Raw genomic sequence first — 21,693 nt, forward strand, 5'->3', positions numbered from 1 at the left:
ATTATTAAAATGGCAACACACGCAGCTTTTCTTAACTATAATGAATAACTACTAACTACTTTACCTACAGTATGTCAATCTTATGAGAGCTTGAACTAAAAAAATGTGTGCACAAAAGTAAAGGATGTAGAACATCTGAAATAGTTAAAAGATATCTAGATCATTGGTGTCTCCTCCAGACTCTCAGTCACAGAACAGGTTTCTTGAACTTGTACTGTAAAGGTACTGCCTCTCCTTTACAAACCATTCAAACTCATTTGGATTTTTTACAACTTTAGTAAGAAAGAGTAGAGAAAAGCTGGTCACCAACTCCACATGAGCACGGGGAAAACATGGCAGGAAATGGTTTTTGCTTTTGTATGTCACAATGCGGAATATTTTTGTAAGTCCTTTTTCAAAGTTAGATGAGGGGAGCATCTTCAAAGGTTTGTGTGAACTCCATAATGGCGCGAGAAGCAGTAGGAGGTGTTATTTTGGACGTCCAAGAGATAATTTGCTTAATATTTTGCCTGTTCTTTAAAGAAACGACGCTTTCCACTCCTGTCTTGAGAAACTTCAGCTGCCTTTTTTTCCATCCGTTTTCCCAACCTGGTGCACTTATCTGACCTTATTAAAATATGTTCTCATGTTTAAAACAAAATAATGACATAATTGCACGACTGGAATCAATTCTCTCCAAACTCTTTGCTTTGAGACCAGCAGCATGAAAACACAAATACAATAAGAGCATCCCCTTACCTTGATGCATCAAAGCTATCGTAAGATCCAACAGTATAGTGCCTAAAAAGCTTCTTTGTTCTGTCCGTTCTGGTTTCTGTGAAAAAATAAAGAAAAAAGTCAAATGAATATATGTTAGAAAAAAATCAATATAATAAACATAAAATATAACCCTACATTAAGTTTGTACCTAAATAATCTCTCGAGTAAGAGAGAGTATCCTCTTCTATAGCTGAAAAATTGAATGACACAAAATTGCTACATGTAGATCCCTGCAATTGTAATAATTGTGTACATTTTTGGAATGTGCAGAAATGCGTTTGGATTTTTCATACATTTACATGCATTCTTTCCAATTTATGACACAGAGCAAACTATTCTCCATGACACTCTTGCAATAATTGAGAGGAGCGATTTCCTTTGCTTAAGGGGATCAATTCCGTCCACGATGCCGATTTCAATGAGACAATAAGAAGCACCTTGTAATCAGAGCACTGCTTCAGCAGCTTCTACAAGCCACATGAGTCACACCTCACTATCGGGATACAGAAACTCCATTCAGTAATTTTATTCCTTCTCTTTCCTCTGACTCACTAACAAAAAAAGGAGAAGCTATACAGAGTTCTGATTTTCTTTACCATTTTCTTTACAATTTAAATTCTATTTAAGCTCATAAGGTAAAAAAAAAATCCACAATCTCCTTTTCCAATAAAGGCCCACCATACGCTATTTCAGGCTCAGATCCTAGAGGATAAGAGCCTTCTATTGCATCCAGTCACTGATTTTCATAATGAGTACTTTATCAAGACCTGTGGAAATCAACAATTGCATGGAGATTTTGCTGTTTGCTAATCTGCTTCTCTGTCCTATTCTCATCTTTTCTTCCCATTGTGTGTGCACTACGTACATAATTGCATGGACATTTCTGTTCATTCACATCATGGAAAATTGCTAACACTGCGAAGTAGGTACAAAACAATTACAATTTCAGAACCAACTAATGTATAAATAAAAGACCCAAGCAGTGATTGCTCAAAACACAAACCTTGGTTTCACAGTTGTACTTTACACTGAAACAAACTTCAAATGATTTAAAAATAACTAAAGAGGAATGACGTCCTTTTTAGTCTTGGGAGAGCAGAGACCATCGCTCCTTTTCCATTTGTGCAAGCCGCTACTTAGTCTTAAAACACTGTACTGTATAGATTCATATGCCTTGTTTTCTATTGGGCACAAAGTATTAATGACTACAAAAAGGGTGTGAAAAAAATCATAGCAGGAGCTATATCACAAAACCCCCCTTTCAAGAAGAGCACATATCCAGTCTTTATTGTTATTTACTTACTGTAGTCAGTATGAACAAAAATTAACCACATTAAACAAAAGAATACATTCTAGCTCCTAGGTTTAACAGGTAAAATTCTTCAAGAAATAAACGCTGTCAAATGTATGTCCGCTACATAAAGCATGCGGTGCAAAAATATAACTGTTCTGTTGTCTTACTAACATTATACTAAGACTAAATATTTTTTTCCCAGTCAATCATCATCCCAGTCAATCATCAGGAAATCCACTTTTCTGTTGTTTTAACAGTTAAACTCAATCTCATGTAAAAAGAACTGAAACACTTTAGTTTTCCACTATGCTTCTCAATACTTTAAAGTGTAAAAAAATATAAAATCAAAATTTCCAATTATACTTTAAACCAAAGTTAGTGACACTAGAATGTATAAATCCTTCCACAGCATGCCCTCCGAAACCTTAATGACCTGTTGGCTCCCTACCAATGCACAATAATTACAAGCTTTTTGAGTGTTCAACTCATAATGGCTTTACAATGGAGAGTGTTTTAAAGCCCAGTACATCTGCAGTGATTGATCAACATTAATAGGATAAAAGTGCCTTCAAATGCAGGCCAGAATGAAGTCTAGGTTCAAGCAATACCACAGCAGCAAAAAAATATGTCTCAGCTGATAAAGCTGTTAATAAATCTAATTAACTGTCACCATCCTGTCTAACACTTTATAGTTGTACTGTACATGAGGATCTAAGTGAATCGATTTCCCTGACTATTCTGGCCTTTGACCCTTCTCAAAAGTAGAACTTGAATGTCGCTACTAAGACCTTTCTTAACAGCAGAATTTCAAAAGCCCGAATAATAATATGACTACTACTACTTGCACCACACACTAATGCTGCCACTTCTGCTGACAAATGTACAGTAATAGTACTACTAGAACTCATATGAATATTAAAAGCAAGTTAAGGCATTCAGAAATTTTAGCTTCTGAGCATCTGCAGCCCTTAGGCTATGGGGGACCAAACAAAGTATTCTAGATAATTTTCTTTTCTAATTGAAGGGTTAACAAAACATAGATAAACACAGTAAACACACGTGTACATTAAATCCTGTGTGCAGCTAATGTTTAATGATGTTATCGTCAAAAAGCTGTGTAGGATTCAACAGTTTTACCTCCTGACCTAAATTAAATTTTTCATTGCTTTCAATGCGGTTGACACGCTACAATGGTTTCGTTTTGTCATGTTTTTCTATGAGATAATTCAAAATTAAAATTCACACAAGATTCAGTTACATTTCTCTTTAAAATAAGATCTTATAATATCTTTATATAATTGAAAATTATAACCTACATGCGTGATTAGAACAAGTGCACGTGATAGCAAATAATAGTTTTTTTTTTTACAATTTAATCAAATTGCCGATTCTGTCATTCTGTCAAAATAATCAGTGCTCAAAAATGAGTGTCCTCACACTTTTTAGTTAAAGATCATGCAGTGTTGGTGCATACACAAAAAATGTTTTTCAGGATAAGGTAGTATAATGACGAGTAACAGCATATGTCAAATCATGTACAGTAAAAATTACAAGAACTAGAAGCCCTGTCATTAAGTGTTAGTGTGTAGTCTGATGATTAACATCAAGCTCATGCAAAACGTGTATAACAATAAATAAGGCTGAATTAACAGTTACAACTAAAACTTAATTAAAAAAATACCACATTCCTAACACAAATACAGTATGTTACAAGTCAATCAATTTACAACTCCAGCAATCAGTCAAAAAATCAGGCAATGAGAATTAAACTATTTTTAGGAGAGAGAAAAAGTAGACCATTATTCTAATAAAGCTTGCAGAGCTCAATGGGTTTTGCTATTACTGGAAACATCAGCTGAAAGCTATAGGGTTCACTATCCCCCATAGCAGCATGAAGCATTCATTTGCAGTTACAGTACACACTACAGCAAACACAGTAATTTAAGTATGCTAAACAAAACCCAGGGGAGACAAAATGTAGCATCAGAATCTTGTCTGTTTGTCCTGGATCAGTCTTGAGTACAAAAAGATGATATAAACACGTTATCCACATGGATTTTATCATGAACATTCAAAATAGCCTCTCCCTAAATAAAACTCATTAAATTTCTTTTAAGCTGGAGCTACATTCAGTTATCTCACATTACCTCCAAAGTGAACTTTCTTCCTTGATCTAGGAGTTTCTTCCATTTGCTCCCAATTTGCCTCCCAGGTAAGCCGTGAATTTCGGTTTCCAAGAAAGACAAGCGCCAGACTGAAGAACCTTTATGGTTCAGACCACCACACAGCCCAAACTGTGTGGAGAAAGTTTCAAGTATCCCAAAACCAGCACAAATGCATCCATATTCAGCAAGAACAGAAAACGGCAAAGCCCATGTACTGAGAAAAGCTATGTAGCCTCTGTTCGTACAGCTAGGGAAAAAAAACTAAAAAAAAAAAACTATATCATGCCAAGGCCCACTCCATAGCAACAGAGTTGTACAGTGTAGAGAATGTTTCCATGGAAATGCTTCAATCAGGAATCTACATGAGTGGTGAAGTGGAGGGTGTCTCAAAACCCATTGCAATTACGCACGCCATTAGAAAATGAATGGGGAGGGGGACAGACTTTTCCCAAGCTTACTGAAGTATTGGATTTTTCTTAGTACATATCCTGCTTCAGGTGGCACTGCTTCTGAGTAAAAAACACATCACGTGTTGAAATAGAAACCACTACTTACTGGCGCCACTGATTTTTTTTTAGATGTGAGAAAATGTTGAAGAGGAGATGCAGAGCCAACAAAAGCCAACAGCTGAGAAGAAGAAGCAGCCTGAAGCCTTTGCATACATGCAAGCACGGATAAGGTGGGCACATGTCTAAACTGTAGAGAACCTGTGCTGTAGGCACTCTTAACAGTTTTCAAAGGCAAACAATAAAGCAGGAGCAAATATGATCTTTCCACATTGAAATACATCTGTGTATGAACACAGACTACAGAACAGAAAACAATCAGACTCTTTAAAATCTCAGCTCTAACAATTTTCATACAGAATGTTTCATACCATGCTTAAAAGCTGCTACATCTCTGTTCAGTACAATACTGAGAATAATGCAGCAATGAATTTTAATGAGTTAGACTTTTTTTAGTATCATCTTAAAGTACTGTAATTAAGGTCGAAGTGTAAGCAAGATCCTTTTGTTACAATTGTGCTCTTTAATACATTTCTAGCAACACGTAAAAAGGATTTGAAAATGATCGTGCTTTCAGCATTCTTGAAGAACAGGGGCAAAGCTGTTCCAGATGTGTACTGAGAGCCGCATACTAGGTGATTTCCATATCTGTGCCAAATCGGTTCGTTGGGTCCGAGCTCGACCCGGTTGCCATGGTGCAAAGCACACCAGAGAGCACATGACTCCCATCCCCCACTGGGCAGAATACAGGTCCACTGCAGGAACTCCGCCCTGCAATGCCGGATACCATTCATACAATCTGGGGCAAACTGGGGTAAAGTACATCGCTTAAAGAAGAACAAGGTTCAAAGTCTGTAGCAGGGACTTTAAACCCATAACCCACAAAAATAACAGAGATCATTCACATAAGAGTTAAAAGTATTCTGTTATCTACAACAAATTTTAGCATAAACAAAACAAAAGTTGGCACTTTCAATTCTCTACCAATCGTGTTTAAGTACAAGTCTAGAAATATAAATTATTACTGAAACAAGGTACTTCACCATCACCATATTGATTAGATTATGAATAGATTAAGGCCACAGAGTCTTCTGGTTTACACTCCTGCTGATCTCTTAATTATGTAGCTGAAGTAATTATTCACTTAACTCATTTAACTCTTCCTTGAGGTGAAAAATAGACCTTTAAAATGTACTTGACTACAGCTCTTGAGACCTGGAGCTGTATATCTAATGTACAGTACACCATGGTCATAACAAAGTCACAAGACTTCGCTGATCATTTTCTTTTGGTTTATCATTGCTTAAAGACAAGGGGAAGATAAATAATAAAAGACAGTAATAGATCATGAAGTCTACACTCTATGGCCCTTCCAATCCACCCCATTATAGAATTTTTCTCTAAACACCTCCTTAGACATATAAGTGCTCATTAACAATATTGGTGTAACACTTAAGCACCTAGTTGTATGAAAATACTGTGAAGGGACAGAAGCTGAGCTGGATCAGAGATCTCAGACTCAGATCGCCGGGGTCTTAGTGACATATTCTTTTTTACAAATGTGTTCTCATTTACCTACAGTAGTTAATCTAACTAATTAATCTGTTAGTTTAATAGTGGAAGTACTGCACTTCTAACCTGGCTCTGAGGGTCTGATGTCTAATCTAGAAAACAAATGAACCATTTGATTCATCACTCAGGTTGAAATAAAACCAGAAAACACATGGCATTTATGTAACTATGGTCGAGATCCCTGGTCTAGATAGTTAATCTATCTCATTAGTCTTAGCCTTCCTGAGTCAGTAGTATTTAAGCGGCCCTAGTTGCTGTACATGTGAAATCATATAAATATGACTGTACAATTATAGAGTAGTAGTAATATGGTGCAACCAATGCACTCCTCAGTTTGGTAAATAATGTGCAACTAACAGGAAAGTTAAATAAAGATACTAAATTTTTTTAAAAAATGGAAAAAACAACTCAATCAATACAGTTAAAATGTAGCTATGTAATGGAATTTATTTTGCACCAATTTTTGGTTAATTTATCTAAAACTGAACCTTAAACAAACAGCTACAATCTCACATGATGTATTACAGTATTTTAATGCTTTTCTGTACCCTATAAAACAGCACAATTTGGCTTAATATTTTGATATCCACAGCTCCAATTGTGAGATGCTGCAGCAGTAATCAGAAGAAGTCGGAGGGTAGTGGTTGCATTAGTTACAGAATGTATCTGAGCTTTCCATTGAGATCCCAGCCTGGCTAACTTGGCAGACAAATTCAAATGCGGCTGAAGACATTTCAATTGAATGCCCTGTGCCATAGTGCTTCCATAATAAAAATAAGACATGTGTGGAGTTTGCACACCAGCGTACAGTATATAGTGCGCGTCATTCGTCTGACATGCTCACTCTCTGACTGTCACTGGGAAGGAATGGGTTCTTGAAGCTTCCAGTGGAGAGGAATGCACTGGAGACTCCTGCTCCACTGAGGGGGTCCGGTCCAGAGGAGGAGGCAGTGCGATGCAGGAGGTGTGGGTGTGAGGCTGATTGGAGGTGGGAATGAGTGGGCGTGAGCGAGGGAAATCTACACAAGGGCAGAAGGGAGCAGTAGCGGTGGGGTTTTTTTTTTTCGGCTGAAGCAGAAGGGAGAGTACTGCACATCCTCACTCCCACACACGCTTTTAGTACATACACTAGTGTAAAATCTCAACAACTTTCAGAGTTCTGGGAATAACATGAATTAAATAAGTACCGTAAGGATACATGCAAACATAGGGTATGTGTATACATAAAAAAAGAAATAAGAGGGCATCAATTCATATACTGTGTAATATTATGATATAGTATGCATTAGAAAATTAGCTCAGAATTACACTTAATATGCAGTTCATGGCTGAAATTGGCTCAGGAGCCAAAACTCAGTTTTTTCTTTGTATGAAATATGTATGAACTTGTAATGAAGAACAATTGCCACACACTGCAATCCCGCACGTACAATTATTTGTCTGTGACGTGGCAGATGGAACAGAAACTCAATGAAAGAACAGCAGACTAAGGGATGTATGTCAGCCCCATTGAGGTGAAATGCGGAGTACAAGGGTGAAAGACCTGGCAGGACTAGAGGCCAGAACAGCTTTTTCCGACAACATTACTTTAGTCTTGAAGACAACAGACAACTGAAGACAATAACATAAGCAGAACCACCCTTGATTTAAATTTCACAGTTTCTCATATCTGTTTGCTTTTCTATCTCTTGCCAGAATTTTTCCAATGAGGTCATAGCAGAATCTACATGAACACCCAGATATTTTGCCTGCACAGTCACTTGCTGCTCAGGATCAGCCTTTAATTACAGGAAAATGGCTGTCGCTTGCTGCATGATGAAAATAAGATATCGGCACATTCAGATGGCAAATCTACTACATTACTAAATAGAAAAATATGAAAACAAACATTAATTAAATAAACAAGTGCAGGTTACATTGTGCTATATAAATTATTACAAGCTTCACACCGCTTCACAAACAAGAGTAAAATATTGTTTGGGTTCGGGTTTAACTGTTTGATAAATGCCTTTCAGATTATAGACCAGTACAAGGTCACACTGGAAACACCTGACACTAGGAACATGCTCCTGCAAGTGAAAAACGTGATTCCTGTAACAGAATTTGTAGCATTATCCTAATTTACTATTCCAATATACACTTCCTATGACATTAAAAAAATATGCAGAACACGTTATTCTGATATAATCCATCTCAAAAAGAAATGTGCTTCCTGTTGATTAATGTCAATGAAACCTTTCAAATTTCATTATAAAACATCACTTAAATTTATACAACAATCCATACAACCTACAGTTTCACGTGAGATGTAACCACACCATACTGTATGGGAATGACTGATCATGCATTGTAATGCCTGGAAGTCAACAGCTGATGAGGTACAACTCAGCAGAGTCAGGCTGAGCTAAACAGCCTTTTGAAGAACCTCTGTTCTGGTACAGCGCCAATGATACGCCCTCTAGTGGCTATATCATTACTTATTTTTCACTAAAACATTAGTCAGGCACCAACGCCCCCACTCCCTGCCTGTCACGCATCATGAACCCGACCTTAATGTCACCTTAACAATGACTGGTCGATCTTTGATACTATAATGGTAAAAGCAGGTCATTTCTTTCCGTATTTTCTGCACATGTGAACATTTTGAAATTTGCTGCAACACAAAGGACAAGGCATAAAGGCAATGGGGTTTTGATTCCTTCTTTTCTCTGGGTGGGGTTCACAGAGGACAACATGGGTCAAGATCAACCTACCCTGGTTAGGGTGAAGGTCAGAGAGTGCAACGAGCACAGAAACGTACCAAACATAAATGTTTTCTTTCTGAGAGCAATGTTTCCTGTACTTTAACACCATACTTAAGTCTAGGTTTCTAGGAAGGCATCAAATGAAGAAAAATCAAGATTGACAAGATTTATGTAAGATTTCAGAGCAATTCTATCCATATATTTTATTATTAATAGCGTAGTTTGCATTTTAAGGGAGTCTTTCTTTTTCTGTGAGAAAACACACGCAGTACACATCGTTTCACTAATACAACAAGGCGAAAACTGCCTGATTTAATTGTTTTTTTTCACCTAAACCCAACCACTTTTGTCAAAAAGAAGTGATAAGTAATGCGTTTGTATAAAAAATTCAGTTTAATTAACTAACAACACTTTAACAGAGAGACTGTCTGACCTTTTTTTTATCTGGAATTATTCTGGTTACACTTATCAAAGAAATATGCAAAAGAAAAGTATTGATTTATCACAATGCGACAGTTAATTTTTTTGCATGTGAAAAGATGGATTGCTTTAAAGTAGGGATATTGCTTGTTAATCCTGTATGCATTTTGCAATCTAAATAGAAAAGTAATTAAAATGATCATTAGGGATCTGTTAATAAGCAATTTGTTTGCCAAGTGATTTAAAGCATTTTCACAGATGAATAAAAACATGATAATAATACTATATTTCATTCCTGAATGAACAGCCTTAATTAAATCCAGCCTTTAAAACACCTGTTCAAACAATCTTACTTAATCACTGTGAGATTAACTGTTTTACACATACAGTATAATTCTTCTCACTCCTGGAGTCAATACTTAAGACAGAAAAGGAATAACTGCAACATGAAAATATTACTCTTTATTATATTACCCTCTACATAATAAAGAGTGATATTCTCTCTCCTCTACAAGCATCCCAAAGAATGAAACACAGCAATCATTGTTCTGCTTGTTTTGAACACTCGGCAAATACATTTAAACATTACTCAAAGGCTCAACTTTGTACAAAACGTGGAGAAATGTCTATCCCCTGTAATGAACTGATTAAGCATACCTGATTTAGCATAGACTCTGATTAAATTAGAATTTTGAGCAACCCATCAGTCACAAAATACTTGCCCATTATTTGATGGCTCCTCTTTTCTAATTTGCAGTGACCAATAATCTTTTATTACATACCAATGGAATTTGGAGCCTCTACGTTTTTAAGACTTACCCACGAGGACATGCAGTTCCAACTGAAGCAGCACCAAGTCTCAGAACTGCAGGCATGCAGAAAGTCAGACGGTCACTGTTTTACCTGGAGAACCACATGAGCTGTGACTACCTGGTCTCCTACTCCTGCTGATTGTGCACCCACACTTTATTACAGGCATTTATTTCTTTTACAAATAGGATTCTTGCATCTACCCAATAGAAATCTGCTATCATGTAAAAGGTTTGTCCTCTGTGAGTAACTGGTGGGTCAAACATTTTCTGGCCAGCATGGAGCTTCTTTAAAAAGCAATATTCTTACAATCCAGCTGTTATCCAGCTACAGTAAATCAATATATGGTACAAAAAAGATATAGTTTCATGTGTTGATAATATAAGTTTCAACTTAATATTTCTTAGAAATATGGTTATTTGTTGCTTTTTCTAACCCTTTACTCATTACATGATAGCAAGGGATAGCAGCCAATTTGCTTAGCAAAGTAATTCCTTTAAAAAAAAATATAGGTCACCTTTTTATTACTGTTGTATTATTACAAAATTATTAGGAAATGGTCCTTTATCGCATTAACAATGCAGTTGCATGTTCTTGGAATTGTGCTAATGCTAAGTTTCAGCATATATGCCTGGAATTAAATACACTAAATTTTAAGAAATAAAACAGCTGAATGTACTGTATACAAATTTGCTGATGCAGAAGAGATTAATTTGGATGAAAAATACATGCAAGCAAAATGTTGCCAATGGCAGCCTTTACCCATTTAGGTGTAACATACTGTACCGTCCTTAAACCAGTAAGTTAAAAGTACAGTAGCTGTATAAAGTCATAGTTTTGTAAAATGTGAAACACAGAACATGGAATTCAAGATTATGCCATTTCTTGTGGCTGAAAGATCAATAGGCCTGCTTTTTGTTGATAATTCAAGAGTTTTTGATTTAGGTATTGTGTGATACTCTTATTACTCTGATTTCCAGTTGAGATACCGATTTGGCTTCAGTGCTCCTGACTGTGGGAACAACAGCTTGGCTATGGGGATGAGTCCATTGGAAACCCCATGGTAGGTGTAATGAGCCAAGGTGTGTCTGCAATCTGAGGGCGGGGCAGAGGGGGAAAGATAAAGCCGTGACTATCAGGATAGCCAAATCACTAGATGCTGTGATCAAAGATTTCTTATGTCAGCAACAGGAAACAAGGTTACGTTACGTCTGTACATAAAGCAGTCTGTAAAGAAACAAAGCAATTCGGAAAGGAACAGCACATCATTTTGCGTTACCATTCTGCAACCTTCAACTCAAGGATAACTTTTTTTTGGGGATAAGAAGTCACCTGGGCCTCTGTCATGCATGAGAAGATTTGTCCCTCACCTGCTCTTCCTGTCCTTCAGGGAGACAGAACAGAATCTGCTCTGCATTCGCAAGGTGCAGAGCCTCAGCAGACTGCAGCTTGAGGCTCAATCTGAGAGAGCTTCTGTTTCAAATGCATGCAACAATATAAATGCCACAAAGACAAACTAAGCCCCCAGCCTCCCTCCCTGTGTTTGCTCACTTAATCAGCAGGTAGATTCCTGATCAGAGAAAAAAAACAACACATTGATAAAAATTGAGGGGCAAATCCGAATGTAGAAACACAAACTCTACAGTTTCAATGCCCGGTTGCCTGTTGAAAGCAAACAGCACCGAGTCCATGTGACTGACTGCAGATCTCTGTGGGGGGCTTGTTCTAGGCAACAGCACTTGCCAGCATCCGTCTTGTTAAATCTACCCTATTAAACCAGCTTAGCACACAGTGAAATAATTACTTCAAATGTTACAGAATCAAATACAGCCATGAGCAATACAAAATTCTGAAGACTCAAGTTATTACTTTATTTTCTTTTTCTTCAATTAACATTAGCATTCAATTATGCTGTGTAGTAGGAAGGACATGCAACTGATTTAAATGTGCTTAAGTTTACATTTATAAAAATAATGATTTCTGATACTGCTATCTCTATTAGTCTTTATATGCATATCCTAGCAATTTAACAAGACCATTTATTTAATGAAAAAAAGATCAGAAGTTTCATTCTATTTTCCATTATACTGTAAATTATTAATAGCTCAAAGTAATTCAAGCCATCAACATAAAATAAACTATGGCACTTTAATTTCTCAGTATGTTTTTGTACCATCTTCGCTTAACTTGGTCCTATATAACTGTATGTATCAGAATAGTCATATGTAATTTATGCTGTAGTTTAGTGTTGTTATATATTTTAACATCTGGCTTCATCAGCAGTGTAATAAAAACAGATTTGATAGCAACAGATGTCACAAACTTTTTGCGAGTCTCTTTAGGTTTTAATTTTAGATGATTGGGGCAGATCATCACGTAAAATGCTTCAGTGATGAATTTAAATATTGAAATGCCTGGTGCTTAGATTATTTACTTCACTTAATTAAAAAAAGATAAAAGCACTGTAGACCCTATTGTGTTTGCTAGATTACAAAAGGAAATTATCTCCAAGGTACTTCAACTACTAATGAAAACAGTTCATAGCAGTTGACAGATGAGCAGTGTCCTTTGTGGAAACGTGGCAGCTGTATGGAGAAATTGTTAGGGCTCTGGACTCAGAACTGGCAGGTTCAGACCCCAAGTGGGACAGTGGTGTTGTTCTCTTGAGCAAGGTACTACACTCAGATTGCTCCAGTAACATGCACTGCTCTATCAATGTATCCAACTGAAAGTCGCTGTGGATAAAAGTGTCCAACAAATAAATGAGTAATAATAACCGTAGGGTTTCAAGCAACTGGTATTCCCACAAACCCAATCAATATGGGGCTGATATTTACTGGTATAAAACAGAAACATGAGGGTTTAGGCAATCATTTATGAAAGAAAGAAAGATTATTTGTCTGGATTCTGAGTTTGAGAATCTATTCAACAGAACTATCACAGAAGAAGATGCTTCCATGGTGCAGTAACGTTTTAACGAGTTTTCAATGCTTTTTTATATATTCTTGGAAGGCTAGCACAGCACATGTGCATAGAGACCCTGAATTCAAGACCTGACAGAAATTATTTTTCCCTTCTAGGAAGCTGAATGAGTGGGACTCCCAAGCCACAAAGACTAAGAGGTAAGAGCTGCTTTATTTACAGTTGCTAAGGGCTCATTGTCCTTCCTTCAATGAATCAATGTTGTAATTTTCCCAACTGGTCGACCAATGCCATAAATTTAATAAGGAGGGAGTTGGCTGCTTTCTTGCATTTACAAATTTCACACATTAAGTAATTTCTTATTTAATGTATTATAATGAAATCGCTTAACCTTAGTCGATAATCAAAATGTGATGTAGACGCCTAACGAAACCACACAAGAGCCCCTTTTACTTTCTCAGATTTTGAGAAATCTTCCAAAGACCAAGTGAAAACAAATCAATTAAATACTGATAATCAAGCACTTAACAGCCAACCAAAGGAGGCTAGCAACAGTAAATCAAGTGAGGCAGAATTATTTAGTGTACTCGAGCATATCAAAATGATTCTCTTACCCAGATTTTAAAAATGATATTATTATAATGGCTCAAACCAAATTAGCACTAATTCACTTTTAACAGCTCTGCAGGGAGTAGAAGTGCATGCTGAGATTTGTTTTCACTTCCTTATCTGGGAAATGGACAGCAGAACCTGCACAGAGGGATGCGAGCAGCATGTTCCAGAAAACCAAGAGCTTTGTACAGGCCTTTTAGCCAAGTCCTCTTTCCAGAGGCCAGCAGGACAGCAGGCAGGTCTGGCCAGGACCTGCCAGGACGAGGCAGGTGCGATTGTACAGCCCTCCTCCATAGGCTCGGAGGAGGGTACCTGTCAGCTAGAGTCTGAGCCATGCAAATGCATGCTGAGCCCCATCTGCTTCATGGTGGAAGAAAGCTGAAGCAATAGTTCTGTACAGCATTGGGAAAGACATTAATTATTAATTATCTCCACAGTGTAAGCTATCTGCTTATACTGTAACTGAATTCACAGACAATGGTGAGTCACATGGGACATATTTATACAAAATCTACAATGTTTTACAAAAAACATTTTCTATAGCAGTAGTATTGTTATAATACTAGTAACAGATAATGCAGCATTAGTATAAATCATAAAATGATCTCACAGGCAGGAATTGATGCAACCTTTCACACTGCATTTGTTACAGCCAGATGTATAAGCCCTATATCTACTTTATTTTTCATTCTGGGACTAAGAGCTATAGCCCCATATACTAGATTAGCTACTGTATATGGTTTACACACTATACACTAAACAAACAAATAGTTCCATCAACGCCAGTTTATTCCAATGGTACACCCAGACAGTTTGTGCTACTAAATAAGCATGGTTTATGTATAAAATATAGATATATCTAAATAACCCTGCTTAATTTCAAACTTTGGGATGAAAGACAACCCATAATGCAAGCAAAAATGCATAATGTAAGAAAAATAAACACAAATTAAAAGCTGACTGCCATTGATCTAATTACTAAGACACAACATCACTATACAATTCCTCCGATACAAAACTTCAATGTTGAGGGGCAATAATACCCGCTACTTCTATCCTTTATTTAAATGCTATGGGGGTAAACCAGATATTTCAGGTCAAAAAACATTAAACAACCTTGCAAACATGTTGACAGGCTTATTATTAATGCAGATACACAAAGCAAGGCCCCATATGGCTGACAGCTGATGTGAAGTGGAGGATGACAACCTACTTTTCACGGACTGGAATACTATCATTCAGTAATGTTTGGCACATTTGCACAGGCTGTCCCAGATAACTGCAATGAGGTGCTTTAGAGCGTGTGCTATGGTCAATTCTTTCCTGATTTCAGTAACATGTTCAGCACTCGTTTAATGCAGTTCAAATCTGAGCACACACTCACCTCCTGTAGATGCAAGCATGCTCTCACTTACCAGGTTTACTTTCGTTTGGCTTCGCCTGAATCTCCTCCACACATTCTGCAGGGAACCATCCCACATGCCCTCGGGCACTGCCTTCCCAGAATCCCCCTTCTCCTATACTTAGGACTGGGACAAGGAGAAGGAAGAAAAACGATTGGACTTAAATGTGTAGTGTGGTTTAAAAAACGCACACACACAACTTTTCGCTTTAAAAGATGTAGAATCCTAACACCTTCTTTGGACGACTGTCTTGCCTGTTAATTCTCCCGAATTAATCTTAACAGGCAACGGAATCAATTTTCTTATGGCTCATAAATTCCAAGAAAAATAAGGGCTGTAAAAAATATTGTATTCCTTATTTTGAATAATTTCCATTGTCTCTTTACTTCAAGTGTTTACAGACTTATTTTAAAAGCAAAACAATAATGCTTTGGTTATGTATTTTGTATTCATTGAGTTTTAGGAATTATAAAAGTGTATTGTACTGTGCAGATCATTACAATGTAAAGCAAACAATTGATCAATTAATTTTATCCTCATTTAGAAAGTCTACCTTAAGTCTGCCCTAATATCACTCTAATTCTACCTGTAACCCAAACATACTTTTCACCCTAATTAAATTTGAGCTCTAACCCAAATCCAAACTGATGCTGCTTTTTGCTGGAACAACTAGTAAAGAAGAGGCCAAAATTAATTGATTCCCATATCTTTGCTCTTGGATGTTTTATTTCACATCGGGATAGTAAATGTTTTCTGCAACAGTCCAACAGAGCACTGATCTACTGGTACAATCTGGGAAAATCATATTGCTCTTATACAGTGAGTTATAATCATCTATTATATTATTAAGATGATTCGTTTTAAAAAGGGTCTTTCTGTATTTTGACAGTTGATAGTTATTTTAAAACTTTAAATAATCTAAGAAGATTACAAATAATATATTCTCAATGATAAAAGAAAATGAAATACAGAGATCCATTATCCCATGCTTAGAAACACATACAGTAATAAAATATATTACTGATCCATCATTGTTAACCAGAATCTAGACGGCACAAACAGCATTTTTGAGATTGGCTGACCAATTTCCTTTTCCATGGAGTTTCTTCTTCTCTGACACACAATTAATGGCAACATGCTTGCAGACTTAGACCTTGGAGCCGTCTGTGTTGCAGTTTAAGAGGATGAAGGAAGAACCAACCTTTTACCCTGTCGCTTTTGTATAGAGGTATCTCTCCATCTCCTTGAGGTTGATATGGCTTCACAACAACAAAATGCCTCCCAGGGACGGCACTGTAAAGCTTCCGTTTCCCTTGAAAATCCAGGCCGGAGACTGCTTCCCTGTTGGCATTCGGACTGCAGGAGAACAAAGAGATGACGAAAGTCACCGGCTGCTAAATTAGAAAGAGGGGAGTCCTAAAAAAGACAATTTCACATACAGAAAATAAACTTTCTTTGGTGCAGCTTTGAAAACTTTTTTTTCTCCCCAAGACAAACGATTTAAGCAATTCCTAGTTGATAAATATATATAAATATAAATATATATCAAGTTGAAAATATTTTATTTAGGTAATATCATCCATTTCTAAAACAGGGTTATACCCAGATCCTTCTTCCCCAGGATGAAGACATTTTATGGTGTTTAACAAGAAAGGTGTTTAAGAAGAAAATAACTGTAGATTTAAGTCAAATTGAGTGCTTAGTCCATGTTCAGATGTTTTATAAAGGAAGCACTATACCAATATGTGCTGTAAAAAATAAACAAGGTGAAATTACATGAATGCATAAGAAATGAGTTTGAAATACCAGAATTATATAAAATTAGCATAATCAGAAGCATAAAAAAGCACACTTCATCTGTTCATCAAGAGCACTTGAGAAGTGCCCCATTGAGTAAATTTGCTCTGCTTCTGTAGATAATTCAAGAAATATTATGGTTGAATTTAGGACCCTGAAGATTTAATGTGCATTCCTCTAATCCTAAAATTCATACTTTGCTGACTTTGATCCCAGTCACAGTGATATATTTTTTTCTGTTTTAAGAGATGATGACACATGTGTCCTTTGCATTTTCTTACCTTGTTAAGAAGTCTCCAAGGTATGTTCCAACTCACGGAAAATGACAACTTAATCATTTTACTTACTCTACTGTAGCTGTATTTCAGCAATGTGTTATAGAATTAAGATCAACAAACACGTTTGGACTAAAATATAAATCAAGTGAATAAGAGAACATAATCTTTCAAAGGCGTTCATGCTGCTTCACATTAGGATTTTAATGGGGTATGTAATGATGATCTATGAGATGACTAGGGAAAACGGGTCAGGTTAAATCGAAGACTTGAAATTTGCAAAGAAGTCACTTTCTCTGCGAGTAGCGTGCTAAAAATAAAAACGTTGCGTAACAGCGCCCTCAGGTGGCTAATACGAGTATTTTATCGTACACCAAATAAGGAAGCGCTTCCAACAGATCTACGTAATGAGATTTTTAGTAACCCTGGAGCTCATATATACTAGCAGAAGTTTTATTATAGTTAAGCGTTAAAATAAAAAATATTGGAATATTTAAGTAGTATGACTTGAAGACTTTCATACTATATTATACTGTGATTGTCATCGTTTATACGAGGGCATGAAAATACGGTAACCATGTAGGAATAAAGAGGATATGTTTCCTGTTTCCCAGCTTCATTATTTATTAATTAAAGTGACATTTATCGCTATTACTTTAATTGCGAAACAGATAACAAAATAAAAAAGATTCACAGAATACTTCAGCCTTATGCAGTAGTAGTTATCATTCATAGTATACTTTTCTAAAATTACACGCATTTCTGTAGAACACGTGTGTAAAACTATTTTTCGATTTACGGGATATTTGCATTAATGAAAACAAAGCAGATTTAAAAAACAAGAACGGCACAGGTTAAAGACGGGTCTGGTATTTAACTTTCTCTCTATAGCAGGTCTGACTGCACTCCCAGTTAATGCCTCTAGTGATGAAAGTGGCTGTTTACCATAAGATGACTTGAATCAGCAGTACTAATAGCTTGGTGTGATAAGAAAATTGGAATGTCACAGTGGATTATTAATTCAGACACACATGAACCTTGATAAGATCCCATTATCACAACAGGGAAGAAAAAGCTGTGGCATCAATCTGCTGACATTTTTTTTTAGAATTACCAGGTTAGATCACAAGAGAATACCTTATTTCTTAATGTGTCAATAAAGGGACAAGGTTTAAAATAATATCAGTAATTTTAAGTATTTAAAAGTGAGAACTGCAAGCAAGATAAAACAAATACTACAACCATGATTATTTCACTCAGTATACAATCTACTTAGTTTTTCCTTAGTTGGAAATACATTTTTAAGCAGTTACCGTATGACAGAAAATGGTGTCTGCTGTATTTTTGTATCTGTATCTGTAATTGTCCCAAGTAAGTAACACGTGTGTGTGTGCATTTACTGTAACTGTATTTTAGCACTTAAATCCATTCCGTGATATAGTAATAACAAGTAGTCTTACAGAATATGGCCTTGTGTTTTTGGTTGTGGATTCTGAAATGTTACCCATCCACAGTGAAGCTGATACCCTAGTTTAATCTGGGAAACAACTGGACTAGATCTTCAGATAAGTAAGGTACTAACAATCAATCAGGTGACAGGTGAAATGGCCTCTTCTCCTTTGCTATCCTTGTTGTGGTATCTAAATGTCCTAAGACTATTAAAGTCACCTAAGCAGTAAAAAGACTAACTGAGGTAATGACTTCACAGATAGTTGTTTTCTTATCACTATGTATAGAACCATCACAACATTTAACTGAGAAGAATTGGGCATTTGCCACTGAAATTTCAAATAATGGATGCTGTTGAATTTCAGATGACAAATATTTCTTAACACCGAAATGCATTTTTCAATTCATTCTCGGACATCTCCTTCAAATATTTCTAAACCTTCAAGATGAAATTCAATCAAGTACATAATGTATTAACTTTCAATTTTTTAAGTTTATCTTTTCTTTTTTTCACATTTGAATACTTTTCTACACAAACTGTATCCATTTCCAATGTCAGGGATGTACTGTACATGCATCCATGTGGGCTCAGCTCAGCAGTCAATGCTGTGAAAGTCATTTAATTAAGGTATCAATAGATCCAGCAGTGTTGCAGTAAGTAGGGGTTTAACAATATCAGATAATTTTCAAAGTAAGGATTGTATTAGAAAATCTAATCTTGTTTTTCTTTCTCTATAAATACTTGCAATTTGAAACTTTGGGCATTAAGTAAGGAATTTACTTCCTACACACTTTAAAATGAATTACACTTGCCAAATACATAACAGGGTGACTAGATTACTCAACCATCCGACTGTCTTTGAAAATTATGGTGAAAATATGAGGTTTAGTTATTTTTCATATCTCAGACCACCAACTCTGTCTGTATGTATGTATTTGTTCCTCCCTTGCTTCCCTACTTGTTGAGTGGATGGAAACGTATAATTTAAGAATCGCTTTAATTACTAATTCGATTGAATTATTTAATTATTTGTATGATGGCTCTTATTTTACCCCCACTTTCCCTGAAGTCGTTTTTAACTGAAATACTTTAGGGTCACACATTCAGCTCTAAACAAAAGACAAAGCTGCAATGCAAGAATGCAAAAACTCCTGTACAAGGCAGAGAAAGGATGCAAACAGCTCAAGATGGTCCCTTAAAAATAGATAATAGGCAGATGTAGGAATGGGAGACTTTATTCCTTAACCTGTCATTCATACATCATAAGGCTTACCCACAGCACAATCCTTCCCCCCTCCCCCACCATAGTTAGTTAAATACCTGTGCATAAATTAGACTTTGGACTAATTCTTGAAATTGTGTAGTGTGAGACAATAAGTTATATGATTTAAAAAAAATATGCAGCACAGAAACCAAAGTGAGGAAAAACAATTTGCCAGGAAGTAAGAGTAAACACCCTTTCGTCAACATGTACAGTAGTATCAATAGGACACTATATGTGTAGGACGATACAATAAAAAGTGCATTTCCAATTATTTCCTCAGCAGGATGTTCTGTTCTTCGATTTATGAGTTGCCAACAATTACCTTTCCTCTAATTTTACTTGTCTCACATAGGGCTTATTAAAAACCACTTGAAAACCACAAAGAAGGCAGCCTACAGTCTACGGGGATCCATTAATGCGTAAAAAAACAGCATACACATACGAGAATTGAGGCTCATGATTAATAAACAGACAAGCTACTTTTACTTCACACTTGCAATTTTTTTTTTATAAACAGCAATAAACAATCTCCCACTGGCCAATTAAAAGGGAGAAAAACCCGTCAGCACCAAAGTCTGACACAAGGCCATCTTTATTGATTTCTTTATTCTGTGTTTGCTGTTTCAAAACTTGGTGCAGCTAGCCTCAGTGGTTGGGGGAGGGTTGGGGTTGAAAAAGCTTCTCCGCATACTGTTCCAAAACACCTCAGTCCTGACTTGAAGGACAACACCTGCCAGTCAGAGAAGCCTTAGCCAGCCCTTCCTCTTTGCTGCATCTTGTTTGGAGGTTTGTAAAACCGGGTCATATTTACACAGGAAGCAAACAGCGCCAATCTCTTCCTGCACAATACTTCATGTTTCTTTTACAGCGTACTGTGGCATGTTTGGGGGTTTTAATAGATACCTCTCACTTTATTATATTAATATTCTGCAAGACAGTTTCTCAATTAATTTTAAATGTAAACCAAAAAAGACATAACATGCATAACATGACTAAAACTGTCCAGCAACCAGATTTCTCAACAACATTAGACTTGTGTTTTAAACATACTTTTACTGTTGCTCTTAAAAATTATTCAGCATATTATATATATTATCTACAACCGAATGGAAGCAAACCAATTCAATTTGACTACAGCAGATTTCGAGTTGTCCTTTTGATGTGCATCTTTGACAACTCCAGTTTTTGCAGTGGATCTGGTTCAGTGCATGGTTGCTTTGGCATGACAATTGGTTGCAAAGTCCAGCCCCAGCAGAGTGACAGACTGTTCCTGGATTATTCTGATCATTGCAGCTGGGATATAACCAAAACATCTTCTCATATTCTGTCATTTTGCTTTGTTGCTGAGATGCTTGAATGACAACAAAAAAAGCCAATTGTTTATGCCTCAGCAGCAACAATTGCATGAGCCTAAAGTGCTAATTCCAAAGTATTACATCAGTGCAAAACCCCATTGATTCTGCTGACACAGGTTTTTTGAAACAACGTTATATAGAGTGTATGGTGTAACAATTATCACTATGCTATAATAGACATAGCAACCATTCTAGTAACCAAGGAAAAGAGAGGATCCCATTTTAAGAACTACTTTCAGCTGTTGCACACACTAACATCTGATGTCAGCTTAGCCCTTCCACTTTTGAAAAAGTACAGTGGTTGTGGAATATACAGCATATCCAACCCACAGGACATGTCACAGA

General features: G+C 36.4%; 1 protein-coding gene across 4 annotated transcripts in view; it reads right to left on the bottom strand.

The window, feature by feature from the left end:
- Positions 1 to 21,693, bottom strand: part of shank2b (SH3 and multiple ankyrin repeat domains 2b) — a 185,629-nt gene that overhangs the window by 69,840 nt on the left and 94,096 nt on the right. For all 4 annotated transcript variants that reach the window (XM_069181535.1, XM_069181534.1, XM_069181536.1 and 1 more), the window contains exons 12-14: positions 16,409 to 16,563; positions 15,220 to 15,333; positions 739 to 814 (exon numbers count right to left, since the gene is read on the bottom strand). In XM_069181535.1, coding sequence (XP_069037636.1) covers positions 739 to 814; positions 15,220 to 15,333; positions 16,409 to 16,563 — 345 coding nt within the window. The remainder of the gene's footprint in view (positions 1 to 738; positions 815 to 15,219; positions 15,334 to 16,408; positions 16,564 to 21,693) is intronic.

This window comes from Lepisosteus oculatus, chromosome 21 (assembly GCF_040954835.1).
Source record: "Lepisosteus oculatus isolate fLepOcu1 chromosome 21, fLepOcu1.hap2, whole genome shotgun sequence".
NCBI lineage: Eukaryota > Metazoa > Chordata > Actinopteri > Semionotiformes > Lepisosteidae > Lepisosteus > Lepisosteus oculatus.